Raw genomic sequence first — 25,370 nt, 5'->3', positions numbered from 1 at the left:
TTAATCTTGTATTTGATTTGCTGACCTTGCTACCACTTTTGAAGACATATTTTGCTTATCTGTTGGATTTATTATCATTAAGATCTGGATGATTTTAATTATAAGCAAGAGACTTTAAATAGTAACTTTGCCTTTATCTTTAGAAATATTTTTGATCTGGACATAGTAAAAAAAAAAGGGAAAATCAACACGATATAAAGTCCAGGAGATAGTTTACATGGGATGTATTCTTAACTATACATACATAAGCCTTGTTGTTGTTGTTGTTGTAGGGTTTAACGCCATTTTTCAGCACACGATAGGCTATACATGGCGGCCAGTATTAATAGTGGAGGAAGAACCCGGGAAACATAAGCCTTCTTAGTGAAATGTATAATTGTTAAGGTGTGTAAGCCAGGTGATCAATATCAGATACATTTAGGCTTCCTGTGTTTAGCTCAAGCTTTTACATCTTGTTTTACATGGAGTCATGCGTCTTGATGAGTAAGTACTACACCCTCATCACAGAGTAGCTCACTGTGACCCATATTTTATCCTTCACTGACTTCGGTTCAGTTTTGTTGTGTACGTTTATTTATCAAGCTCTTTTCATGCTAGAATCATCAAACTAGATGATTATATACATATCTTTTATACCACACCTTTACAAAATTACACCTATTTCATTGTTCCCATAAAACTTGCTAAATGATATCACCATAACCCTGGATGACATCATTTGCAAGCAAGAGATTAATATGCATGTTGATTAAGCCATTTTCTTTAGAACAGATTTACAGAATATAGTAAAGTAGGTAAAATCCATGTGATGTAGAGTTAGAGACCTAGAATGTGTTTTTATAAGAAGTAGTTAACTCATCATGACTATATATGAAATTTGTATGCATTTGACTACTGTTGTCCCTCTTCCTGGACCTTAGTGAAAATAATAATATCCCTCTTGTATATATTTACCATAATGACTAAATTTGGTTTATTTCCATCAAGCGGTTCTGGAGAAAATGTAACAAAAGGTATCCTAGAATCCAAATAATGTGTACAGTAATGATCAGAACCAATCATTGTACTGGGAATCCTGCTCTGAATTAGGTCTGGTCCAGTTTCAGAGAAAATGAAATATGTTTCAAAGATGTCAAACGGGGAATGCCTAAATACGGTTGCTATTAGGCAGTGGGCTAATTTTTTTAAATTGAAAGGTTTTTGACATAATCAATTTTTGCTAAAAACTTGTAAAATCCTCAGCAGGTCACCACTCACTGATGCCGGCAATAGGCAAGGGAATCTTCCAATGCAAACCAACAGGCAGAGAACCAAAAACAGCCCACAGGAGGCAGACAATCCTTCCTCAACACCAGGGTACAGTGTTTCAAAATCATTATTTTTCCTGATGTAACAAAATACAGCCACCTACCCCAGAAGGAGATGTAATTTCTGAACATTATAGAAACTGCATCTTATGAGGTCTCCTGGAAAAAATGTTCTTCTACAGATCTCCACCTGTGGAAAATGCACACACATGCATGCATGCACACACACACACATACACTTATGCATTGGGCTAAGGAAAATGTGCCAAATTTGATCTAGAAATGAATTTTTTTGTGTGACTAGCGATTTAACTTGCACAAAAGTTATAAAAACTAGAAACTAACATCCCCAACCCAAAAAGCAAACACAGCTTACACAAAGGGTAAGGCTGTATATTGCAATAAGACCCAATCCATATTTGTGATATAAAACAAAAGTATTTTGTGTACACAATTCCATTTCAGATTATTTTGACTTGGCCTTAAAATTATTTGTTTTTAAAGATGTTTGCTGCAAAGCTTAAGTAAAAGAAGCAGCACATTATGAGATAGAAAATTTGGATCTCTGTCATTTGAAACTCAGTATAGAAAATTTTGATAGTTTGGTCTGTACTGTTTGAAATTGGGTATGCATCATACAGAAAATTTGGGTCTATACTGTTTGAACTTGGACATACGTCATACAGAAGTTGGGTCTATACTGTCATACATGCATCATTACACTTTTCGCATAATCATTACTCTTTTTTCCACCAAATTACTAGACTGTATATGAATTATGCCTTTTTATACATTTTCAAAAAATAAAGCAGTAAAAACTTGTGTTTGTCATTTTTATTATCATCTCTTTAATTCCACTCATATAAATTTGAGAATATTCTTAAAAAAGGTGACTGCTATGTAAGACTAGCATGAGTACTTTCCTTGTTTGCTATAGCAACTGTATATCACCCATTTCCCAGAAAACAGACTGGTTTTATAACATTACCTCACAGGTTTATTTTATTGATAAGCTAGTTAGTGAACCAGTCTATACTTTTAAAGACAGTGGCATCAGATGTAAAGTGAAACACTTTATGGTGTGAGTTTTGGATGTTATATGATGTTATATGATGAAAAATGTTACAGAAGATGGTTCTTTTCAACGTTTAAAGCACGTCAGATCAGAAGACAGGACAAATCAACACTGCTTTACAAACTTTGAAAGAATATGAGATTAATGTATTTCAGCACTCTGAGCACCTGACTGTGATCATCGTAGAATCCCAGATTGTGGTCATTCAGTGAAAATTACACATGTGGACTAGTTAAAGTGAGTGCTGTATATTTTGTGTTTGTATACTGGTTCTAATTCATATGGATTTTGCCCTTTGAGACAAGAATTTTGACCAGTTGCAGAATTAGGTTAGTCATAACATGTATCTTATTCATATATAGATGACACTTTCTGTGCCCAAATTATGCTTTTTTGCCACTTATAATAGCAATATGTATGCTTATACATCTCCAGAGGTTGGCATGTATGTATTTTGAAGCTGGGTATGCGTCATGCAGAAAATTTGGGTCTATACTGTTTGAATTTGGTATGCATCATACAGAAAATTTAGTTCTTTACTGTTTGAAGCTGTGTAAAGAAAATTTGGGTCTCTGTTTTTTGAAGTTGGTATGCATCATATATCATACTGTTTGAAGCTAGGTATATAAAATTTGGGTCCATGCTGTTTTAAGTTGGTATGCATCATACAGAAAATTTAGTTCTTTACTGTTTGAAGCTGGGTATGTATCACACAGAACATCTGGGTCAGTACTGTTTGAATACATCATATAGAAAATTTGGGTCAGTACTGTTTGAATACATCATATGGAAAATTTGGGTCAGCACTGTTTGAATACATCATATAGATAATTTGGGTCAGTACTGTTTGAATACATCATATAGAAAATTTGGGTTAGTACTGTTTGAATACATCATATAGAAGATTTGGGTCAGTACTGTTTAAATACATCATATAGAAAATTTGGGTATATTCTGTTTGAATACATCATATAAAAAATTTGGGTCTATTCTGTTTGAATACATCATATAGAAAATTTGAGTCTATTCTGTTTTAAGATGGGTATGCATCATACAAGATTTAATGCAGCATGTCATTTTTGTTAGACTGCTCTGGTGGCCTAGTGGTTAGAGTGTCCAACTCGGATGCAGGAGGTCTTGGGTTTGATTCCTGGCCGAGTCATACCAAAGACTTACAGATATGATACTAACAGCTGCCTTGCTTGGCGCTCAGCATTAAGAGGTTAGTGTTAGGACTGTTTGGCCTGGTGTCAGGATAATGTGACTGGGTGGGACATCATGCTACATGTCTGCGGCATAATGCCCCAGTGCTAGACATCACTATAAACTGACACAATGCAGACATCGTAGTGATATGACTCTTTTTTTTTTTTAAAAGCTACATTAAAAATCCAAATCACATCACATTTTTGTTCCCAGCAACAAGATGTTCTAGTTGTAATTTTTCCGAAGTTAAGCAAAATGTGTCTTGCATTGTCTTTTTTATACATATTACAATTGGAAAAAATCAGTTTGTTCCTTAAAGCTATATGTAATTTCATTGCAGGGAGAAAACTTTGAATGTATTGGAAATAATCAATTCATTGGATGATGCCCAAGGAGTCCTGAATGGAAGCTATGTGACCAAAATCACTTCTCCAAGCCAACACCAAGAGGCAGCAATAGCAACTCCTACCATAGCAAGACGCAGTCCAAGGAGTAGATCCAGTCCATTTAGAATGCAGTATTCTAGTCCCCGTCAATTGACACCAAAACAAGGAGTTTATCCAGCAGCAGAAGGGGAAGACGTAGAAGAAATTCGAGTTCTAGAGGATGTTTTCTTTCTCAAATGATTGCAGAAATGTTGAAAATATAGTTTTATTCAGGGAACGCAGGTCTGGCATTCAAAATAATGGAGGTAAAATTCTACTTTATCTCATAGATTACTGGAGATGCAGTAGGAAAAGTTTCATGAAGAAATTTCGTTTTTGAAGAGTTCAGGTCTTTAAATTTTTCAGGATAAAAAGTTCTACAGTTTTGTTATGTACTCCCCAGAAAACCAACAAAAGGCTGTTGGACATTATAGGTGCAGAATATTTTGAAATGTGCCAATGCAAAAAGTATGTCAGCTTATAATACTGTTACATTTCTTGATCATTAGTATTTATTATTAGCAGAACAAATACAAGTGTGATTATATTTTTCCTGTGATAAGCATTTCTCATGGATATCTCAGAAATTTGTTTGAAATAGTGTCTATTTTTACCCTAAAAATGTATGAATTTTATAGTTTTCTGTGTATTTTCTTGCTTGTAAATGGTGAGACATAGCTATTGTGAAGACAGAGATAGTAATAGTTGTGGTGGCATCATCAGCAGCAATGTTCAAATTGTTTTAAAGTCTTTCAAACATATGTACATATCTTCCATATCAATTACAGAGCTGTTTGATTTAACATACAATTTTTTGGAAAAAGTATCAATTATCGGCAAAATATTTTCTCTCATAGATGCAGCATAACAGCTATGTTCATTACTTTCTTAAACTGTCATTGAAGTGCTTGACATTGTTTATTGCATCAAGATTGAGCTTAAGTTTGTTATAATGATTAGTAAATTATAAAAGCGCTCAGAAATATTGATGATGCAATTAATAGAAATGAAGACAATGTGCAGCTTAATTGATGTGAAATCCTGTTAGGTAAAATAAGGATGAGAAAGACCATAGTTAAACAATAATGATTGCATGTACTACCAGATTTTTACAAGTAGTCTTTTAAGTTAGGTATTTTAATTGCATATAATAATTGTACTAAGTATAGATACTGTAATTATATCCCTAGCATTACTACTGAATATTTATAATTTGTAACTTTGTTTCAGTATTCAGATTTTCCATTCCTGTCTTGATACAGACGTTATTTCTTGTTACTTGTTGCCTGTTTTTCAGCTTTTCCAGAGCACATGTATTACCAAATTTGTATTCTTTAATCTGTATTAATATCATGAGTATATTTGGATAAAGAAAATAAAATTGTCTTGAATGTCTTTCTGTTTTTTTATGTGCAAAATAAAGTAAATACAGGGTCTACACTATAGTATTCACCTGTCTGTCTGGTTCCAGGAAAAGTCCATTTTCAGTGACGGTGAAATTTCTGGGACTTCATACATAGAAGGTTAAAACTGTGTTGTCAGCATCCAATATTTGCAATGCCCGGTTTTATTATTTTGCAAAATATGTGAACAGAATAAATAAAGGCCATGTGGTTTAATTCCTATGTACATTGGTTGAATGAAATGTAACTTCCAAAGTTAAGTAAATTTACAGAATTATTTGGAGCTGATCAGAGATGATGAACACATCACTTCTTTTGTCTAAACAAAATAGACTTGGACTTGCAAATATGGACACATTGTTAGTGACCTTTAGTAACAGGTTAGAAATGATAAATTTATGATTTAAAATGATTATGTTTTGTGCATTTTTATATCTTTGATGCTGCAGGATACTGGTTATTGTTACTAGTTCTGCACAGAAATTTTGTAAGTTGCAGATATGAAGTGTTCCTTAGGTTTAGTGCAAACTTGATATTCTGCTTTCTAAACATGAAGTGCACATAAACAAGAGCAAGTAACAATCAATATGGTAACCAGATGACAACTGATGCAGACACTCCACTCTGTAATTTGTACATTGGTCTAGTAAAACTATGAAAACTGTATTGTGGGCCTCAACATTTTTTAAAGAAGGAGAGGGCTTTATGTTGGGATAAGGCAAGTAATGTAATGGAACCCAGTTCTTCTGGCACATTATGTGATGACAGATCTGGGTCTATGAAGTTCGCAGCTTGATCCAACATGTATGCAGGATATATGGTAGTTATATTAAAAAAAGAAAAATAATAGAGATTTCATGTTTTCCCTCTGTATTATTTAGAAAAATACTTACTGCGAGAATGTGTATCTTCGATAAAGAGTAAACCAACCTTAATAATCATAGTACAGTCAGTTTTAGTGACATGTGTTCGAGTTTCCAGACTTTTAGTGTAATTAAAATAAGCTTTGACAACAGATCTTTTAAATTTTCACTTCACCTGTGACTTTCAGGGACATTATTGGATCTTTTTCGATAATTTCAGTTCACCTAGTACAGTCTATTGAAAAAGGTTTCAGAGGTTGAGTTTTAGTTAGGTTTGATCTTGGATAAGATTTGCATGTAGGTAAGGTTCTTCTGGACAGTTGGCTACTGGTTTGTACAGAGGGATTGTATTCTTGTACATTTAGGACTCATTAAATATGGATTAAAATGCATAAATATAAACAGATCAACTTATTGTTAATCTGTAAAGTAAAATTGTATTTATTTGTTACAACAGACAGGGCAATTATGAAATATACAAGGCAAATTTATTTACATCATAACAGCGTTAAAATTTCATCTAAGTGTATTGAACAGATACTGGACAAACATATTGGACAGTTTGCTGGCATCATCTACAGGGTGCATTTTGGTGTAGATGATAAATTGACGTCTATGCCGCTGTAATTCTGCAAGAGTCAGTGTTCTTGTTAAGACTATCTGGTAAGCTGTCAAGGCAAAATAATACAGATTCTTTCTTTTTCCAATAAAACTTGGATTAAAAAATAAAACGAAACTATGTTCTTAAAAGATGTAACAAGTGTTACATAAATTCCTTAGATAATAAAAAGAACAAGAATGTAATTTAATGTAATAACTGGTTAATGTTTTTATATGCTTCCTCAATTACTATATTTTATTGAATTTAATTCATAAGGCATTTTTTTGAAAAGTTTATTTATCTGAAAGTTACATGATTTAAAAAAGATAATATGCAGCAGTCGGGGCAGAAGAAAATTGAGGAATGCTATATCCTCATTACTAGATGTCCTCTCTCTGCCATCAGTTATATTTGATATTTTAGCCACCAACTTATATCCTTTTGAGCCCCCCATTGCTGTTTCTCTCATGGTCACTAAAACATCTCCATAAAATATTTGTTTTCCGTTTGTTATATACATTATTATTTTTATTTAATTAGGATGCATACATGAAAGCATGTTTGATTTTACTTTGTAATAGATGAAGTTCTAAATTTCATTATTGGTAGTATGTTATTTTATTTGTTAAAATCTGTAATATATTTCTAGATGTATCATTGATACACGTGTCTGATCTTAAAAATGAGTGTCTCCCTCCCCATTTTAATAAAGGCTATGTTAGGCAAGAAGGACACATGAAAGTTGTTTTTAAGAAAGCAAATTTTTAGTAAATTATGTTTCTCCGAGAATACTTACCAGATCACATTAATGTTAGGATATAAGCCTGCTACCTCTCGAATCCAGCCCTACTAAAAGACAAAAATTCGTCTTTTCTGTCTATCTCATATAGACCAAAGGGCAATAACTCTTGCCCCTTACCTCCCCTTGCCACCACCAGGTGTCACTAGCTTTTTTAAGCTGAGCGATATATATTATATGAGGATGCTCGCATTGTGGTGTGGTTGGGAGGGTTTTTAAGTAATGTGATCGGTTAAGTATTCTCTGAGAAACATAATTTACTAAAAATTTGCTTTCTCCTTCAAATACGTTCCCTGATCACATTAACGTTAGGAGAATAGGTAATAGGAGGAGGGAATGCTGAGCATCCTACCTCTACCCCGGGTACCTTCTAGGGAATGATGGCTGGATTCCCCATTTGAATGATAACCCTTTCTCCTAATTTCATCAGCAACACAGCCTAGGGTCACGTGATATGTGACCCCTATATACGGTTAAGAAGATAGTTATTGAAATCTTCTTACCTACGAAATTTCACTGGCGAATGAAGCGAAGCTGATAGGCTGTGCTGATTGTTTTAAATGGATCTGGTGGTCATCTGGGCTGCAGACACCGGACCTACCGGATTCAAGGTTTGCCTCTGCGAAGCCAAATCTCTGAGATAAAAACTGGAGAAGGTTGACTCTACATGCCAGGCAACAGCTTCTATTATATCTCGGATCAAAACATTGTGTTCGAATGCAAGGCTCGCTGAGATTGCTCTAATCTCATGAGCTGTAATCTTCATGAGGCAACTCTGATCTTGTGAGACCTCATAGTACGCTGAGTGTATAACCCACTTGAGCCATGAAGCAAGGGCTTGAGGGGTGATATCCCGTTTACCAGCTTTGACTGGAAGAAAGAGGCACTTACGTGTGTCCCGACACGCCTCTGTGCATTTTAAATAGTGCTTGAGTGCACGAACAGGATCTTGCATGGCTGTTGCTCCTGACTTATCTATGTAAGAGAGCGAGCGAATGACGATTCTTTGATTGCCAATGGATGGTAACCTATTTTTGGCTACAGAGCCTGATTGCGTCAGGAGGATCACGGAACCATCTGATCTGAACTGAAGAAAGTTCGGGTCACTGGAAAGGGTATGTAACTCGCTCACCCTGCATGCTGAAGCTAAGGCTATCAAGAAAGATGTTTTGTATGAAAGTAGCTTTAACGAAGTGTGGGCTAAAGGTTCAAATTTGTCTGAATTGAGCCATGTTAAAACCCAGGACAGATTCCATTTTGGAAACAGGGTGAGGGATTTTGGTCGATTGAAATCAAAATTGGCTAAAAGATCTGACAGATCTTTATTATGCCCAATATCACATCTACCATGATGGCGGAATGCGTCTGATATCATGGAGCGGTAGCCTTTGATAGTAATTGGGGCCAACTGTTTCTCCTCAAAAAGGCCAGAGAAAAAAGGCGGCCAGTTGAGGGACTGAGACACTCAAAGGGACAACTGATATGGCACCAGTCCCTGAGAACACGCCACTTTCCCTCGTAAGCCTTCAGAGTGGAGGGCCTTCTTGTTCTTGAGATTCTCTCCACAATCGAAGGTTTAAATTGTTTGTCTTGCAAGGCTGTCCGGACAAGAGCCAAGCGTGAAGAAAATGTATTGGTTGAGGCGACTCAGGTCGATGATCAGCCTCAATTTGCCGTTTGCCTTCTGGATAAGAAACAGCCTGGACTAAAAACCCTGGCAATTGCGTTTTTTTTTTTTTTTTTCACAATCTCCACCGCCTGTTTTCCTATGAGCGACCATTATCTCCTGTTGTAGAAAGGTATCCTTCTCCCGATCCGACAGTACGTCTGTGAAGAGGGGAGAGGAGGACAGGGGATGGGGTTGGATAAATGAAATCCAAAGCCTCTCCGAAATGACCTGGATCACCCAATCATTCTGAGGAAAAAAAGGTGGTCCAGTGGTCCTGAAATTGCAGGAGGCGGATGCCCACAGGTAGGCTGTCTGCGGGTGGTGGGGAGGGTATGTCAACTTTTAGAGTTAGGAGGCTTGAAGACGGAGAAACTTTGTTTCTTACCGCCTCTGTATGGTTGCCTCCTAGCTTGATTAGACTGTTGTCTCCTGGCATTGGGTTAGGATCTATACTGCACATCTGATTGTAAGGATCCCTTGTCCCTGGTCCGCCAATCATCCCTCCGCTGTGGCAGGGGCTGATTTTTTCTAAATGCCCGCAAGGGTTGGGCGGCGAGTTGGAGGGGCAGTTCCTGAGCTGCCTGCTTCCGAACTTCTTCAATTTTTCCTCCAAAGAGTAAAGGCAACCCAAATGGAGTCATCCGTAAAGCCAGAGTATGATGGGGCTTGAGCGATGTGGACCGCAGACATGCGTCACGTCGTATCAGGTCTAAGTTGGCAGAAGCAGTCAACGCATTAGCCATGGAATGGTGAGCTGCCCTGTTAATAACTCTAGCAATCCGGGCCATCGCTTCCCAAGCATGGTCATTGTTGGATTCTGCGAGTCGGAAAATGGCTAATGAAGCCAAGTCTAACATTGAAGACATAGCGACTACGTTCCGGACTAGCTTTGACGTGGCATGGAACACATTTTTGTCCACTTTGTAAAACCGTGGAGCGGACATGTGAACTGCTGCCATATTTTTTGTCCAGGGCCAGAAGATCTGTACTGAAGATGTCTGAATGAGTTTTGTACCAGCGACACGAGAACGTCGCTGATACTTGGCTTTCTGAAAAGAACGCCTTAGCATTCCTCGGATCACCTATTCGTCCTGATAGACGATCATTGATCTCCTTAATTTTTGCCGACTGTGGAAAGAGCCGGAAGGACGGTGTCTCTTCCTCCCCATCAAGATCTACAGACGCCTTAACTTTGTAGTCTTGAGTGGCGGTAGGAGGTGGAGGGCATTCTGAAGTTGCCAACACCCTATAAATTGCTTCCACTGCCGCCTTGAAGCCAAACTCAGTCTGTTCCATGGTTGGATCTGTGTACGGCTGATTTGCAGGAGTTTCATCACCCTTACTGTGTGCCGAGTCGTGTTCTAGAATAGCTTGCCTCTCTGGATAGAGCATACCAGGTGCCATAGATGACGCGATTCCATCATCCTTGACACTGTCACTAACTCTCCCTTGTGGTTAAGCCGTGAACATATGGACGGATGGTCCTGCCGGCTGTTTTGTCTGGCTTGTGGTCGGCCTGAATGTTGGGGACGGTCCTGCTATCACCGGTACCGGCTGCTCCAATGGCATGGCTGGACAGACAGATTTCTCACTAAAATCTCTGCCATAGTATTGGTATGTTGCTGGCAGTACAGCTTGACGGATGGATTTATCACTAAGATCCCCATAAATCATATTTGGTCAGACCGTTTTAGCAATAGGGTCCCCATGCTGGTACAACTGGACGGCCGGTGACATAGAGGTTGTATAATGAAATGGATCCGGTAAAAACCCCATGCGTCCTGACTTACAGGCCCGAAGGCCATGCTTGGACATGCGGGGGGACTTACACCCACTGGGCAGCCTAAAATTGGGGGAACATTCCCCCAAAGAGTCAGAAAAAAACGTGGAAGCGAGCAAGGGAAATAAGGGTAATATCTGGCCTGATGTCAATAGCTGCGTCGTCGTTTCCTGGACCAAACGACGCATCTGTTCAAAGGTGGACTGTTGTACCCTGTCAACATTATTTTCCTCCATTGCCGCTGATGTTACTGTGGCTGACGGTTGCAAACGACAAACTTTAGGTGGAGGGGGGACCCCAACGTCCCCCACTCCCTTTTTCTGCCTTCTGGACTACATCAGCCCACATTTGCTCTGTCCAAGTATTACACATGCTGCAAGGTATAGATGATGTACACTTGGTACATACAATACAAGAGTCATGGTTGTCTTCTTTTGCTTTGAACTTTTTGCATTTCATGCATTTGGTTGACATTTCTACTGAAACGACACAAGAAAAGAAAACAAAGCACAAATTAGCAATTCAGCATGTTATTAATTCGCTAATACCACAACCATTACTAACGGAGTAAGCGAAATTAGTCAGTGTCGCATTAACTCTTAATTGACAAAACGAGTTCAGCGATAGCGTGTGTAACATGGTCTTCAGTAGACAAAATCCGTAAGGGTGACAAAGTCACTCAATTTTGAAAAAATTGTTAAATAATGTATACAACCTGTAGAAGAATGAGTGTCCAACGCAATAAATCCAAATTTAACTTCGGATGGTCCAATTTAACGCTAAGATGGCTTGGATTGTTTGGAGGTATAATGTACGTGTTATCAGTACAAGTGAAGCTTAAAAACTAGTGACACCTGGCGGTGGCAAGGAGAGGTAAGGGGCAAGAGTTATTGCCCTTTGGTCTATATGAGATAGACAGAAAAGACGAATTTTTTGTCTTTTAGTAGGGCTGGATTCGAGAGGTAGCAGGCTTATATCCTAATGTTAATGTGATCGGGGAACGTATTTGAAGGAGAAATACCGAGATTATTTTCACTATCATTTACAGTGACCATCCTAAATTGCCAGCAGTATATTCATGTTATCTGTGATTTGATGATAATATGCTGAGGTAAGCAAACACATTTGTTGTGTTTATACATTAGCATGTCAACATGCATTGCTCAGCTAAAAAAAAGCCATTAAATCAATCACTATGATTTATATTTTCCCACATCAGTACTTTGCTAATATTCAAATTATGGATTGACTACAATTTTGCAGTTTCAAGTATATAATATTTTCATGGGGAAAAAAGAACATCTGCAACCACTTCAGTGAGTTCTTTAAACCATTACATGTACATTTTTGCATGTCTTTAAATTTTTTGTTTATATTAACTGTACAGTGCAAAACAATAGGTACCAAATGAACAAATATGAATTAACAGTATGCTTCAAATACTTAACATCAAAATAACATTTTGATAAACCTGTTTGCTTCACTTCAAAGAATTAAAACAGAAATGATTACAAGATTTTTCTTTGTGAGCAAGAGAGAAGCTTAAATTTGATGTTCAAGGTAAAAGGATACTTTGTCTTTGGCCCCAGGTATTATGACTTGATCACCTGGTACACTCACCTTTTGCCCCTCCATAATGACCTACAGAAGAAAGAAAAATAACCATTGTCTACGGTTAGACAAACAATGAACTTGATTTTGGACAAGGTCAGTTACAAAATACAATTTTACATAATCGATAATGAATATTTAAAAAAACAACCTTATAAACAATGCAAATTAAATATAACAACTTTCCTCATAGAATAAATATTAGCTATGTGTTTAGTTCTTTAAATTTAAAAAAAAAGAAAAGAATAATTCTGGTCAGGTCTGGACCATGTCAGCTACAAAATACAATTTTTCATAACCCATAGTATATAATGAAGAAAAAAATCAAACAAACAATGCAATATACATAACAAGTGTTTAATTTAATAATTATTATTCATCAACTAAAACATTAGCTTTATTTTACGAACAAACTCATGAATTAAGTACCCAGTACATTTCTCTATTGAAATGCTCAGTGCTGGAAATACACAACCTCACAGCCTTTCTTGAGTCATTCATGTGGTTAAATTTACCAGCATCTGTGGCATCTTGGTCCTGGACAATAGTTTCAATTTCTGATCATTTAATTTATGTTGCTGTAAATATTTCCACATGGCTAAAATTGTCAAAGCAGTTTGCACTAACTGTTTATCAACAATGACATAAATGTTAAAACAACATGTACAGCATAATCCTGGATCGGGTTTTGAGTAAATGATTACAACTTTTCTTGATTGGTCAATACTAGCCAGAGACTTTACACCATTTGTTATTTATCATCAGAATGCGTTGGCACAGCACATCTGGTCTAGTTCCAAATGTGTGAAGACTCTTTTCACTGAAATCCCACTAATTTACTGGATGAGTGGTTTAATATCAGTCCATCTGCATCACTAGCATTCATTATGCTCCAAGTGCAGGATACTGGTATGTACTCAATTATTACAATAAAGATATCAATTACCATTAAAGGCAATGCTGCTCATGACCACTTTTGAACTGTTATGACAGTGACTAGTGGTATATTTCACCGTTCGAATGGATTAGTGACGGATGACTTTTAATGACCAATAGGAAAAATCATGGGAGAGTGGATTAGTATTAAGTTTGTGATGGTTACTTTAAGGGCAATATAACAACACATTTTTGTGAACTTCCATTAAGCAATTTAGGATGAGATGAGGTTAGGGACTGACTGATGGAGGTTATTCCTGTCACCTTTATAAACGGAACATACATGAGTTTGTGACAGAAAACCAAAGTAGAGCATCATTTCAGCTGTTATTTTACTTACATTTACAATTTCCTGTGTGATTCTGTCCAATTCATACAGAAAGTTTGTTGAAGACAAAGGCTGCTGCAAATAAGAAAATATTAAATTTATTCCTTCATAGTTACTCACTTTTATGACCCAATGCACCAGCAGATTTGGGTCTATGCAGTTTGTTAGGAGTAATCATTAGGCAACCACACTCGACTCATAAGCAAGTATATAAGGTAACAAACAATTTTTATCACATTTAGTCTTTATGTCCTAAGATAATGTAAAGAATATCAAAGATTAAGTTGCAGCTAATTAAAAGCATGAGGTATGTTGAGAGTATCACATTTATAAAAAAAATAGATTTGCACAAATCTTTAAATAACATTTAAAGAAATAAAATGACCGCATATCAGGTTTTCCACCACTGAAAAATTTCCTACCAGATGTCAGTCCTGATTGGCATGTAATATATACAATTTCACAAAGCTATGTGTGTGACTTATTTTCTTTTGCTTAAAATAAATTATATTCCTGTCAGCAGAACCTAAATTATGCTTTTATGAAAATTTGGATTATTCTAACAAACTGATGAATGAATCCACTCCCTTTTTGTTGCTTTCTTTGGATTATCTAATGCCAAACAAAATGTGGTCTCTCAAAACAGGCCAATAGAGGTAATCATGTTATAATTGTTTTGGCACTCATCTGGTAGCAAATGACAGGTGGTCTCTCTGAATAGTGGTCTTTCTTGTTGGGATTTTACTATATAAACTTAAGGCCGATTTGACATGCAGTAACTGTCAATATTTGCTAAAATGCTAGTCGAGTAATGAAGCATTTCTAAAATCCTGGGCTGCATTCAGTAAGGATAGCCATAGGAGCTATTGGCAAGAAGACAATTTGACTCTATGAGGTACCCTCTCATCAGAAATTTCAACATATTGGACAACCCTTGCACTGACTTAGCATAGTGTCAGTGCTCAAAGAAATTTGTTTGGACACAGGCTCAGGGCTGGTGATTCCAAAAAAATCACAAGCCCTGACTGAAATTCCAAATGTGCTAACTCCAATTTCCATATCCCCAAAACTTCCCTTTTTTAATATTATATATCACACAACACTGCAATTGCTACAATTCAGATATAAATTTAATAGGGTTCAATAGGCAGGTTTGATGGTAATGCAAGTGTATTTAGTGTTCATCGATACACTCGTAGACTGGATGGTCCTAGAGATCAAACTTCTCAGCTAGATTCTCTGAGTACTTCCTGGTCAGAACAATTTTCTTCTATTTTCGAAGATTACTGAAAATTGTGTTTTCTCAAAACAACCATTAGTCTAGGAGTACAAGATTGTTTTAGCACAACCCATCATGTTATAATTTGATTAAAATCAGATCTCCACTTCACACAGAACAGTGGTAATATGATTTTAATCAGATTTTGCTGTGTTATAGAAGGTATGTCAACATATTGAAAATGCATTTTTGCATTTCATCAGCATGATCAAAATGTTCTCTGGCAAATGTAATTATGTTTTTTTTTTTCTATCTAGGCCAACAGCAGCTCTCTTAGAATACAGGATGGGCCCGATCTGAAATTAGAGGGGATCTGGGCATCGGATGTTTTGACTACTTAGCATTGAATTTTGTCCAATGTTAAAACCATTTTTCTCAAAGATCAATAAATACACATGACTTGTGTAAAGAAAAAGAATATCAAACCAGTAGTGAAGAATAAACAGGTTTCAATTCCTATCAAGCAAGTTGTTGTGGGGTTTAACGCCATTTTTCAGCACACGATAGGCTATACATGGCGGCCAGTATTAATGGTGGAGGAAGAACCTGGAAAGAACCACCGACCCACGAGAAGCTACTGGCAAGCTTTCTCACATACCTACATTGGCTGAATCCGAGACTCAAACCGGCGCAGACAGAGGTGAGATGGCAGTGATCCGAAACAGAAAATGCTTTAGACCACTCGGGGCCCCTCCTATCAAGCAAGTGATATACAGGGTAAATTGACCATATAACTAGGTTATCTTAGCCTCTGTTACAAGTCTCATTTGGCAAGCTCATAGCTAAGTGAAACAAAATTTGCATTCTTCTTCTGTCCACAGCTTTGTAAGTACCCACTAATAGTACAGTAAGCACCCACTAATAGTACAGTAAGCACCCACTAATAGTACAGTAAGATTACTAGTATAGTGCAATATGACAATAGTCAAACTGAATGCAGCCCTAATGTTGCTGTTGTGTCTAATAATTATTAGCTGGACATTTATAGTTAGTTGCAACCTACTGACACTCCAGTTTGCTGATGTTACAATACATTCTCAACATAGCGACATTAGCATAAAGGCAACATACATATAAGGAACCTGTCCATAAACATTATCAGGAACCCCAAACAAACTGATGATAATTTTCCTTCATGCCATACATGTCTCACTAGGAGAGACAAACTTCTTCCTCATTCCTATGTGTGTGTGTGATTTGGATTTTTAATGTAGCTTTTTAAAAAAAATCAGTCATATCGCAACAATGTCTGCAGCATGGCATTTTATAGTTATGTCTAGCACTGGGGCATCATGCCACAGACATGTAGCATGATGTCCATAAATGCCAACCCCTGACGAGGAAAAAGTGTAATCCAAGTTGACAAAAAGAGGAATCCAAGCAGAAAAAGGAATCCACATATAACATGCTAAAAATTCAATAAACAATGATTTATTTGCCCCTCTCATCTTTTATCATCCTTTATTGCTTCAAGTTTTCATAAGTAGCACTTTTAGCTTTCGAACATATTTTCATGTTGCATTTTAAAACACTTTGCACCAGCTGAGACCATGAAAGTTTTGCACACCAGTAGAGGACTAAGTGCTGGGTTACTGAGCCTGGATCTGAATTCACTTTTATTTTTGTTAACAGTACTGAACAATCTCTCACAGTCAGCATTAGAATGGTAAAGAACCAATATTCCTTTCATAACCTGACAAAAAAGAGGAAATTTATATCTTCCAGTGATTGTGTCTTTTAGCTGGGAAATAAGGTGCCACTGCACATCAACTCTATCTGCATTAAGTATATTGTCAGGTAGAATCCCAACTTTAGACTCCAGGAATTCTCCTTCCAGATGATCCAAGGTAAACAAGGATGGTAATAGAAAGGGATATCTCTTGACAAACAATCTAACACTTTTGAAGCTTTTTGACTGTCTCTCATTTACATCCGCAACTAAAGCATTTAAAAGCACTACATCTCCATAGAGGAATGTCTGGAGCATGTACTCACAGGCTGTATCATAATACTCTCTTACATTATCATAAAACACCTTCACAGCTAGAGTAGAATTGTGTCCTATGAATTCTCTTGCTTCTGCACCAATAGCAAGATCTTCATTATCTTTCTATTAAGAACTCGGTAAATAACACTTCTGCATTTTTAACATTCATGTCCGCAATTTAGTTCTGCTGTAAATAAGAAGTTACCTTAGTATTGGAGTTCGTAAGACGAGCTAATTCGATGTGTTTCTTTGTTTTCACATGTTTCTTCACATAAAATTTACCACCATGCCCAATATTACAATCGTTTCCACACAGAATGCAATGAGCATGATGCTGCCCTAGAACACAGGGACTTGTATCGTTGCTTAAAACAGACCTGTCATACATGTACTAGATATAGTACATGTATAACAGGTCAATTTTAAGCAACGATATGAGCCCATGTGCCCGAGAATGAAACGCTGTAGTATGCCATTCATGTATTCATCTTTGAAAGATTCGCTTTTTTTGGTCTTTTTCTGATCTACCTGTGCAATTTTTTGAAAAAATATATGTGCTCTAACATAAACATTGACTAGAATACATCTGAAGACTTTTAGCACCAAATAGTAAAATTATTTCCACACGGCCTGCAATAGACGTCACATGATGCAGCCCTCGTGGCTTCATCTTTGGAGGATTCTGTTATTTTATGTGTCATTTATTTTTGGCCTTTTTCTAATCCATCTTTTGAAATTATTTGAAAGGAGATATTTTTGCTCTCATACACACATCGACTAAAATAAATGATACTTTTTAGCGCTAAATACCTATAGACCGGTTCTGTACTAAATATAAATTAGCAAAAAGAATCTGCGAGTAAAGATTAAAAATTAGAAAACCAGTCTGTTCTCTCCTCACTAAGCCATACAGCTACTATAAATAAAATATGAGGTCGAAAGTTTCAAAGTAGAACCAGCATGTTTCTGGGTAACAGGATAATTGCTATAAATAGAACATAATACTGTTAGGAAAGTGCACGAATATGCATACTCTTATATTCTAGTTTCGTAGAAGTTGTCTTTTATAAAATATGGTCTGTGTGATTAATGGGGTGTTAATAAAAATGAGAAAACAAATAACTGATTTTTTGGGGAAGGTGGATATACCGAAAAAGCGTAATCCATATACGTTTACGCGTAAGGTGTAATTTAGTGAAAAAAAAGCGTAATGATTACGCCAAAAGCGTAATGGTTGGCATGTATGGATGTCCCACACAGTCACATTATCCTGACACCAAGCTGACCAGTCTTAACACTAACCTTTTAATGCTGAGCACCAAGCGAGGCAGCTGTTAGTACCATTTTTGTAAGTCTTTGGTATGACTTGGCCAAGAATAGAACCCACGACCTCCTGCATCTGAAGCGGACGCTCTAAACGGTTCTATGTATGTGTGAAATAAGAAGCTGGTTCACAAGAGAAAATCATGTAAGATCAGTCTTTATCTCATTCCCATGTATCTGTGATATAGGCAGGTGGTACATGTGAAAAAGTCATTTAAAATCAAATCTTAATCTCATTCCAATGTGTGACATAGGTAGGTGGCAAATGTAGGATAGTCATGTAAGACCAATCTTTATCATTTCGATGGTTGACAAAGGTAGGTGGTACATGTGATAAAGCCATGCAAGATCAATCTTTTATTTCAATATATTTGTTATACAGGTTAAGAAACTTTTTTCTCTTGTTCCTACCGTTCCTACCTGTGTGTGATGCAGACAGCATATGTAAGAAACTGATGTATAACCAACATAGATCTTATTCCTAAGCATATGAGACAGTTTGCCTATTGGCAAAAGCCACTAGGGATACACCTATCCCATTTGAGTGTACCTGCTGACCTTAATTTGACATTGTATGGTCAATGACAAAAACAATGTCCATTTCACATGCAGCACATTGCAGCTTATCCTTTATTGTCAGCTCAACAAAAGTATATTTACAAAGGTGTTATAAGAGATAATAATCAGATCTTGTCGTATTTGATAGGGAAATCCCATCTTTGGAATAAATATTTTGTGGACATGAATTTCTCTGGGTCACATTCACCTGCATATAACAGTTTTAAGCCTGTGGCAGGGTTTTCCTATCCAAGACCAGTGCAAAAGATGAATAATTTTTACATAAGTGCATTCTATGTCTCTGGATAAGCATCGTTATGTAACAGAGATCACTGATATCTAATACAAAATTTGAAGTAGTTATCTTTTGATTATTCTTTTAGTAGTAGTAGTAGTAGCAGTAGCAGTGTGTATGTGTGATTTAGATTTTTAATGAAGCTTTAACAATGTTTCAGTCATATCGCTAGAATGTCTACAGTGTCACAGTGTATAGTGATGTCTAGCACTGGGGCATCGTGCCACAGACATGTAGCATGATGTCCCACCCAGTCACATTATCCTGACACCAGACCGACCAGTCCTAACACTAACTCTTAATGCTGAGCACCAAACGAGGCAGCTGTTAGTACCATTTTTGTAAGTCTCTGGTATAACTTGGCCGGGGATCGAACCCATGACCTCCTGCATCTGAGGTGGACACTCTAACCACTAGGCCACCAGAGCAGTCTGTTGTATAAGTAATTCTTCAGTAAAACAGTATTTGCTGTGAACTAAACTTTCATGCCATGACAACATTATATGGACAATACAATGTATTTGTATGGCTATACCTGTACAAAACTGATTTAAATTTGTGCTTTGCCTTGTTTTGGCTTAGAAATGAGATAATAATCCATCATAATGTGAGATAAGAAAATCTCACCCTTTGTATCAGAATTTCATAAAAACCAAATTCCCGTCCAGATTTTGATCCCAAGTGGAATTTCCTTATTTCACACTAATACATCTTTGTCTAAAATGTCTCATCACACAACACACAGTAGACAAAGTAGTTCTGTAGATATTGGTAACAGCCAGCATTTCCATAGCAGGTTGTTAAAATATCTGCATACTTAAGTAAATCTATTCTAACAAAAACTCTACATTTATAAGTTCTTTTTGTTTTTGTGAGGAAACAATTTGATATCACTATTTTCTGATTTAAATGCAAATAATTGTCAGGAGCTTCTTTATTTATAAAACGTCTAAATGTCATGTACTTCTAGGAGCTTCTTTATTCACAGAACATCTAAAAATGTCATATGTTTCTAGGAGCTTCTTTATTTATAGAACTTCTAAATGTCATGTACATCTAGGAGCTTTATTTACAGAACTTCTAAATGTCATATGTTTCTAGGAGCTTCATTTTTTATAGAACATCTAAATGTCATGTACTTCTAGGAGCTTCTTTATTTATAAAACATCTAAATGTCATGTAGTTCTAGGATCTTCTTTATTTATAGAACATCTAAATGTGATATGTTTCTAGGAGCTTCTTTATTTATAAAACATCTAAATGTCATGTACTTCTAGGAGCTTCTTTATTCACAGACCATCTAAATGTGATATGTTTCTAGGAGCTTCTTTATTTATATAACATATAAACCTCGTACTTCTAGGAGCTTCTTTATTTATAGAACATCAAGCTATCATGAAGAGAACTATTACAGATCTTTAATATCCTCTATAAATAATCTAACTCTAGTTCTTAGAGTTATGATGTAATCTTTTGACATACCTTAGAGTTATGATGTAATCTTTTGACAGACCTTAGAGTTATGATGTAATCTTTTGAGAGTTATTAGAGCTATGATATCTAATGAGCAGAACTAAAGTAAAATCAATGTTTAAATCTATTTTCTAGCAATTATTAAAGGGAAAACAACATGTGACCTATGAATGTAAATGTGTATGATTACATCAAATGACATATCACTTACAGCTTGTGTAGACTGATTAGGTGCAGGAGGTTTCCTGTGAAATAGTGCATCTGAGATCTGCTCGAATGGCAGTGTGTCATCTTTCTGTATCACAAACAGTGGGCTGTCCCATCGACTGCTGGATTTGGGCTCCTCAAACCTCATGACTAAGGCATCAAATCTATACAAAAAAGGGTTGTATTACTTAACAAATGCACATAATAAAAAGAGAAAAAAATCCAAATAAAGTTATATCTTGCATGTCAAATGCTTTGTCAACAAGCAGATTCCAGGAATATATGTCCACTTTATTTTGCTGGAAGTGGAGGGGTGTAGCTTTGTATGGGATGGAGCTAGGTGAAGATAGTGATATGGTAAATGACTCAAGGTATATTAGTGAAGAGAGGTACTAACTGATAATACAGATAACTGACACCAGAATCCAGGTGAGCTGTACTATTGCACTTGAGCAAACCTAGGGGACATTCTCACTTCTCAAACTGCCAGTGTCACCCTAAATTTAACTAGACCTATACCTTGATTGTTATAGGGTGGCAAAGGTACATAAACTGCTCCACCAAGCTGCTACACAGGCTGCATATATAATTTGCTCAAAACAATCACATCAGTGAGTTCTGAACAAAACTAGATGTATCTAACATTTACGAGCCATAAAATGATTACAAAGTAATCAAATTCTGTTGAGTTAATTTTATTTTAAATCATATTACTTTAGCGTCAGTACAATCATGCATATCAGCTACATTTAAAAATGTATAGAATTACCACAGGGCAAAATATAAGCTATATTAAAATCCATCGAATTACAACAGGGCAAAATATCAGTGACATAAAAATGTATCAGATTACCATTGGGCAAAATAACAGTGACATAAAAAAGTATCAGATTACTATAGGGTAAAATATCAGTGACATAAAAATGTATCAGATTACTATAGGGTAAAATATCAGTGACATAAAAATGTATCAAATTACCATAGACATAAAATGTATCAGATTACTATATGTCATGTTTACCCCGACCCAGAGTAGCCTAGTTTGAAACATGTATAATCAAGGTAATTTTGACGGGCCATTGTTTGATGTTAAACATTGCCGAAGGCCAGCACTAATCCCTTACGTAAGATTGTTGTAGCTAGATGGGAAGAACCGGACATCGGAATTGCAAAGTCACAGACAGCCAATTATCACCTAGGTGTCGAAATGTTTTCCAAGATCAAAAGAAGTTGCCTGAAAGAAGTGGGAGTGTCTTAACTTCTTTCCCTGCAAACAGACAGACAGGTTGAACTGGCTGCTAAGACGATTGGACAGGGGCACAGCGCCACCCAATCAGAATCGAGATGGGGTGAGACCTTGATTTGGGTAGAATGATATCCCCGCGTTTTCCGGCAAAAGTTAGTTCGCTGAGAGAAATTACCCAGAGAATAGGTTAGCGTAACTCCGTATAGCCATTCGTTATTGGCGGGAAAATCTTAGAGCAGGAAATTCTAAGTAGAGAGCTTCAAATAAGGAAGCTTTGAGGGACAGACCAGTCATAGTTTGGTCCCATAGTCTCGGATAGAGAGACGGAGGAAAGGAGAAGAAAGGAGAAGAAGGTGAAGTTGAAGTCTGGGAGCGAAATTGTAGGAGGAGATAATAGAGAGGGAAAGGAGAAGAAAGGAGAAGTTGAAGTCTGGGAGCGAAGTTGGAGGAGGAGATAGTAGAGAGGGAAACAGAGACAAAGGAGGAGTTAGAGGAAGGGAAAGAAGGAAGAATCAGCGGGAAGAAATAGATGAGTAGATGCAAGGACGGGGGAAAATCGAACTCACACTGTAAATCACAGGATGAATTAAGCTGTCACTTGGTCGAGGGAAAGACGAGTGAATGGAAGTTATCGTTTTAAATTATCACATTTATTAAACTGTTATTGATTGAATTTCATCTTCGTGTTCTCTATAATTTAACCTTCGGCATTGCTGACTGGGGGCTCAGAGCTGTAAATCTATCTTGTCACTAATTTAACTTTCTAACCTAACGAGCCAGGGTGGAACTTTCATCATAGTTTAATTAAATTATATTGGAAGAACCCCACCCCAATACATCAAAACGCCACACTATAGGGTAAAATATCAGTGACATAAAAATGTATCAGATTACCATAGGGCAAAATATCAGTGACATACAGGTGTATTGAATTACAACAGGGTACAATATCATTTACATACACATGTATTGAATTATAACAGGGCAAAATAAGAGTGACAAAAATGAATCAAATTACCATAAGGCAAAATATGAGTAACATAAAAATGTATCAAATTACAGTAGGGCAAAGAGATATTTTGACAGTTGTTTTATCCAGTCTAACAAAATGATGCTGTATGGTTACATGCTATCCCAAAAAATAACAGTGTCACTTTATTTGAATACAAAAGATTCTAAAACAAGTCATGAATTCTACCAAAGGTGGTCAATATTCTGTTAGGTAATGTAGCTTATGAAGCATCCAAAATCCATAAGTCTCATTCTTTTGTATTACATTTGTACTCACTGGTAATATAACACTCATAAAATATCTGCTTGCAATATTCCATTCCATTTACAAAATTCCATAACTGTATTTGAGGTAGCAGTCAGGCTTTATAACACATACTGGTATCCTATTTGTTCCTGTCGGCAACCATTTCTTGTCAGGCTTCTTAAAAAGCATATATTTATTAAAAAAATTAACAGTCAAAACTGTCTTACACAACCACCCATGGGAAAAGGCCAAGCTGGTCTTTGTACATAGATGACCTCTGAATGCATTTTCACCTTTCAAACATATTTCATGAACAAATAATATTATTATTTCAGGTAACTGACATCAAACTAGAAAACTTTTCTATTCAAAGAATTCAACATAATTTTGTTATTCATAAAATCTGGAGGAAAGGATTTCATGCACAGATTTCTTCAAACTTTCCCTTCATGAAGTACATTTTTGCTCAGCCACACCCACAAGTGGTATTGAGATAGCTTTCTTAGCTGCTTGTATATTGCAGATGGAGTTGGCTGTCACAGAAGTAACAAGCCTGGACCACGTATAAAAGTGTCAGCCCAGTGACTGACAGGTCATCTTTCTTCTAAGACTTGAGATAACGTTTAAGCTGAAACACTGTTTCCATCATGTATTTAGTATCAAATTTGCAAAAGTTTTCATTCACAGTTCTGTGTTCTTGCAGAATTTAGTATAACATTATAAGATTGACTGAATATTTTGTACCAACACACACACACACACATATATATATATTAAATAGTAACTGTGTTCTTAGATAAAAGAAAGTAACCAAATGAATAATGCATGTTAACATTTTTATCTCAAACGTGGATGGATATTTAATGAAGATCTGGTATGTACATTGTAACTATCTATTCATTTATCTTGGAACACAATGTATTTTGCCAACAGAAATTTATGCAGGCTTTCTGATACAAATGTAATATTTTAGCTGCTTGTGTTCCTTTTTTATACTTATAATCCATTTAACAGAAATAAGCAGGGTTAAAATCTCAATTTCATCTTTTTGCATTATGAACAATTAGCAAGATTTAATCATAATCTTGAACCCCAAACTGTTTTTATAAAGTAAAAAATCACAGAATTTGTTGAATACATCAAATTTTATAAACAAATGCATATTTTCTGAGTAAAATTAGTTCTCTTTGAATCTTTTCTGATTACTACATTTATTACAATCATTGTTTTCCCTTCCTCCCAAAAAAATCTACACTAAATGACAATGCACAATTCAGCTAATAAAAAGTTTCATTCCAAATTTGGCTCAAATCCCATATGAATTAAGGTAGTCACAGTGTGGAAATTTGGCTCAAATCCTATGTGAATTAAGGAAGTCACTGTGTGGAAATTTGGCTCAAATCCTATGTGAATTAAGGAAGTCACTGTGTGGAAATTTGGCTCAAATCCTATGTGAATTAAGGAAGTCACTGTGTGGAAATTTGGCTCAAATCCTATGTGAATTATTAGAGTCACCATGTTCAAACGTAATAATTGAACTGTTGTGCTGAATGATAATGCAAGTTACTGGCAGACAAAGGATCAATGGATGGAGGAATGGAAGAAAGGCACAAATCAAAAGTCCAATTTAATACCTCTTTCCACAAAAAAGAGCAAAGAGCAAAAACCCTGTGTAATATTGGAGGTTAAAAATAGGTTGCTAAGTCTACCTTTTCATAGTTGTTAAATCTATGTTTTCATT

General features: G+C 36.2%; 2 protein-coding genes across 6 annotated transcripts in view; one reads left to right on the top strand and one right to left on the bottom strand.

Moving 5' to 3' along the window:
* Positions 1-5,408, top strand: part of LOC149794167 (uncharacterized) — a 45,592-nt gene extending 40,184 nt beyond the window's left edge. For 2 of the 4 annotated variants that reach the window (XM_089968263.1, XM_089968260.1), the window contains 2 exons: positions 1,243-1,356; positions 3,929-5,408. In XM_089968263.1, the coding sequence (XP_089824389.1) occupies positions 1,243-1,356; positions 3,929-4,214 (400 nt within the window). In that variant the 3' untranslated portion in view covers positions 4,215-5,408. The remainder of the gene's footprint in view (positions 1-1,242; positions 1,357-3,928) is intronic. The other 2 variants (XM_089968261.1, XM_089968262.1) reach the window with 2 other exon arrangements.
* Positions 5,409-6,745: 1,337 nt separating this feature from the next.
* LOC149794165 (protein KTI12 homolog) overlaps positions 6,746-25,370 on the bottom strand; it is a 145,258-nt gene continuing 126,633 nt past the window's right edge. For both annotated transcript variants that reach the window (XM_089968265.1, XM_089968264.1), the window contains exons 6-9: positions 21,130-21,289; positions 14,016-14,078; positions 12,701-12,769; positions 6,746-6,939 (exon numbers count right to left, since the gene is read on the bottom strand). In XM_089968265.1, coding sequence (XP_089824391.1) covers positions 6,796-6,939; positions 12,701-12,769; positions 14,016-14,078; positions 21,130-21,289 — 436 coding nt within the window. In that variant the 3' untranslated portion in view covers positions 6,746-6,795. The remainder of the gene's footprint in view (positions 6,940-12,700; positions 12,770-14,015; positions 14,079-21,129; positions 21,290-25,370) is intronic.

The sequence above is a fragment of the Sinohyriopsis cumingii genome, chromosome 8 (genome assembly GCF_028554795.1).
Source record: "Sinohyriopsis cumingii isolate HCF-2022 chromosome 8, ASM2855479v2, whole genome shotgun sequence".
Taxonomy (NCBI): Eukaryota; Metazoa; Mollusca; class Bivalvia; order Unionida; family Unionidae; genus Sinohyriopsis; species Sinohyriopsis cumingii.
The sequence above is the reverse complement of the archived record's forward strand: the minus strand, read 5'-3'. Positions and strand labels throughout refer to the sequence as shown.